Source organism: Myotis yumanensis, unplaced genomic scaffold, assembly GCF_028538775.1.
Source record: "Myotis yumanensis isolate MYYU_CA2020_CCGP unplaced genomic scaffold, mMyoYum1.0.hap1 SCAF_13, whole genome shotgun sequence".
In the NCBI taxonomy this organism is placed as follows: Eukaryota; Metazoa; Chordata; class Mammalia; order Chiroptera; family Vespertilionidae; genus Myotis; species Myotis yumanensis.
In genome coordinates, this window is record NW_027223764.1 from 18,199,546 (window position 1) to 18,202,566 (window position 3,021).

The 3,021-nt window shown below is 63.5% G+C and overlaps 1 protein-coding gene across 1 annotated transcript; it reads left to right on the plus strand.

Moving 5' to 3' along the window:
• The first annotated feature begins 330 nt into the window (after positions 1 to 330).
• Positions 331 to 1,890, plus strand: LBX1 (ladybird homeobox 1). Its single transcript, XM_070431841.1, has 2 exons — positions 331 to 655; positions 1,367 to 1,890. Exons 1-2 carry the CDS (start codon positions 331 to 333, stop codon positions 1,888 to 1,890), a joined length of 849 nt encoding a protein of 282 aa, XP_070287942.1.
• Positions 1,891 to 3,021: the final 1,131 nt, after the last annotated feature.

The following is a 3,021-nucleotide window of genomic DNA, read 5'->3' on the forward strand; positions in this document are numbered from 1 at the left end:
AGCCACCTGACACCTTTAAATAGCACCGGGGCTGGCGAAACTGGAGCCCCGCGCGGCGCGCCCCGGCTCGGGCCCCGGATTGCTGGAAGCCCCGGCGGCGGCGGCGCCCGCGTCAGCACCCTCCTCCCGGGGCCCCGGGCGGCTCGGCTCGCCTCTGCCACCGCGTTAATCGGCCCCGCGCCTGGCCAGCGCTTGGCCCGCGCCCTGCCCGGCGCGGCCTCCTGCCCACCCGCCGCTGCCGCTTTCCCGCGCCGCCCGGCGCCCGAGCTGCCCGCGGGCTGGGTCCCCGCAGCCCGAGCCGCCCCGGCCGGGCCCCCAAACGAGGCCGAGATGACTTCCAAGGAGGAAGGCAAGGCGGCGCCGGGGGAGGAGCGGCGGCGCAGCCCGCTGGACCACCTGCCGCCACCCGCCAACTCCAACAAGCCGCTGACGCCGTTCAGCATCGAGGACATCCTCAACAAGCCGTCTGTGCGGAGAAGTTACTCGCTGTGCGGGGCGGCGCACCTGCTGGCGGCCGCGGACAAGCACTCGCCGGGCGGCTTGCCCCTGGCGGGCCGCGCGCTGCTCTCGCAGACCTCGCCTCTGTGCGCCCTGGAGGAGCTCGCCAGCAAGACCTTTAAGGGGCTGGAGGTCAGCGTCCTGCAGGCAGCCGAAGGTAGGTGTTGCCACTGGATTCCCCTGCGCCCGGCATCCAGAGCCCCCGCCTCCTGTGCCCAACGCGCTTCGTGCCCTGTGCCTCTGCCAGCCTCCTCCCGCGCCGGCCGTCTGGGCCCTCCAGCCCAAACCGCCGCCGCTCGGAGTAGAGATGGGAGGGACAGGACCCAAACCCTATTTCCTAGGGACCGCTGGATACGCCAGAGTGACCGGGAAGGGATGGCGGGAACACAAGGTCTTTCTGCAGTCGGCCTGCTCTGCCTGGCTCCCTCCCGTTCCCAGTGGCCTGGGCACTCTTAGCCCTGCTCCTGGGATGAGGAATGGAGAGCCTTTTGCTGGGAACTTTTGAGTGAGGGTGGAGTTGGGGTAATTGGGAAGAAAGGGGGAGTACCAACATTCATACCAAAGTCAGGACTTCCCCATTGGGCTCCCTCCTGCTCTAGCAACCTTGGGTCTTTCAAACGAACTCTTGGGGGGCCACGGGAGGGGGGGGGGAGGGAACAAAAACAATGTTTTCCTAGGGACTTCTGTTAGAAGAGAGACTGGGAAAGGGGGTTTGCAATTGCCGAGGCTTCCCACAGCCCGGGAAGCCTAATCAAATCCGAGCAGGGAACAGTGGCAAACCGCGGACCCGATGAGCCTGGGTGGGGTGCGGAGAGTGGGTGGGTTTCCTTCTCGCGTGGCGCAAGCCTACACTGTGGTTTCCTCGCAGGCCGAGACGGAATGACCATCTTTGGGCAACGGCAGACCCCCAAGAAGCGGCGAAAGTCGCGCACGGCCTTCACCAACCACCAGATCTACGAGCTGGAGAAGCGCTTCCTCTACCAGAAGTACCTGTCCCCCGCCGATCGCGACCAAATCGCGCAGCAGCTGGGCCTCACCAACGCTCAGGTCATCACCTGGTTTCAGAATCGGCGCGCCAAGCTCAAGCGGGACCTGGAGGAGATGAAGGCCGATGTGGAGTCCGCCAAGAAACTGGGCCCCAGCGGGCAGATGGACATCGTGGCGCTGGCCGAACTGGAGCAGAACTCGGAGGCTGCGGGCGGCGGCGGCGGCGGTGGCTGTGGCAGGGCCAAGTCGAGGCCTGGCTCTCCCGCACTCCCTCCAGGCGTCCCGCAGGCCCCAGGCACTGGGCCCCTGCAACTCTCGCCCGCTTCCCCGCTCACGGACCAGCCTGCCAGCAGCCAGGACTGCTCGGAGGACGAGGAAGACGAAGAGATCGACGTGGACGATTGAGCAGAGCCCAGGATCCTCTGCCGCCCAGGGCCCCGGAAGCCCGTAGGCCTGCAGCCTCCCGGACGGCCGGGCCCGCGGAGGGGAGCTGGGACCTCCTCTGCAACTCCCGCCTTCTCCCCCGTCCCTGGCCCGGACTCGGCTCCCAGCAGCTGCCTCTTCCCTCTCGAAGCAATAAACCCGGCTGGCCGGCCGGCCGGCCGCAGCGCAGGGCCTCCGCCGCCCGGGAGCCCTCGCCGTGCAATTCCGTATGGCTTCTGTATAAATATTTAAACCTATATAGCGGGTTCTCCCACCGCAGCCTGATTTTTTTTTAATCTCGGAGATATTCATGTTTTCAAAGCTCCCAGGCTGCCGGGTTTGCTGAGAGCGAGGCGGAACGGAGGGTGAGGGACACCGAACCTAGCATCTGGAGGAGGGGGCCACCGGGACAGTTTCGATTTTCTCTGCATGTGGCGAATGCACCGGCCCTCTTCCTCCTCGCCTCCCCAGGCCTGTTGCAGTTGACTTCTTTTATTTCCTTCTGCATTTTCCCCGCGTGGGAAGGGGCTGAGGTGGGCAGCTGGGTCGTGACTTGCAAGTTTCAAATTGATCTTTTCTCCCCACCTCGAGAGAAGTCTGTTTTCTATGCCATTTCTGCCTCCCGATGCCCACTAACTCTATTTTTAAGAATCTTCCCCACCCTCTCTCGGTTTCCTCAGACTGACGGCTGGGGTCCGGGTCTTGGGACAAAATGGGAAATCCAACCAACCAAGCAACCAACGAAAAAATAACCCAAAGCCCTAGAATTATTTTTTACTCTTTTTAGAATTTTTTTGCATGTGACAGAGACTGAGAGGAGGCCAACCTACGCCCTCACCCCACCTCCTCCGCAGCTCTGGGTCTGTCTTGCAGCCTCCAGTGCCCTGCTCCCAGCTTGACTTGGCCAGACAAGGGTGACCAGATGAGGGTGGGTCCCACGTGCCCCTTCCCTGCTCCTGCCCTGCCTTTTCTTCCCGGACTGTACCCAAGGCCTCTTTCTCCGATAAATAAAGTCTTTGCCATTTTACTAGAAGCGGTGGTGACCGTGTCTAAATGAGTGGGCCCTGTTCAGGGAAGCCGTGGCACGCTCGGTGTGTTGCTCATTGTCGGCTG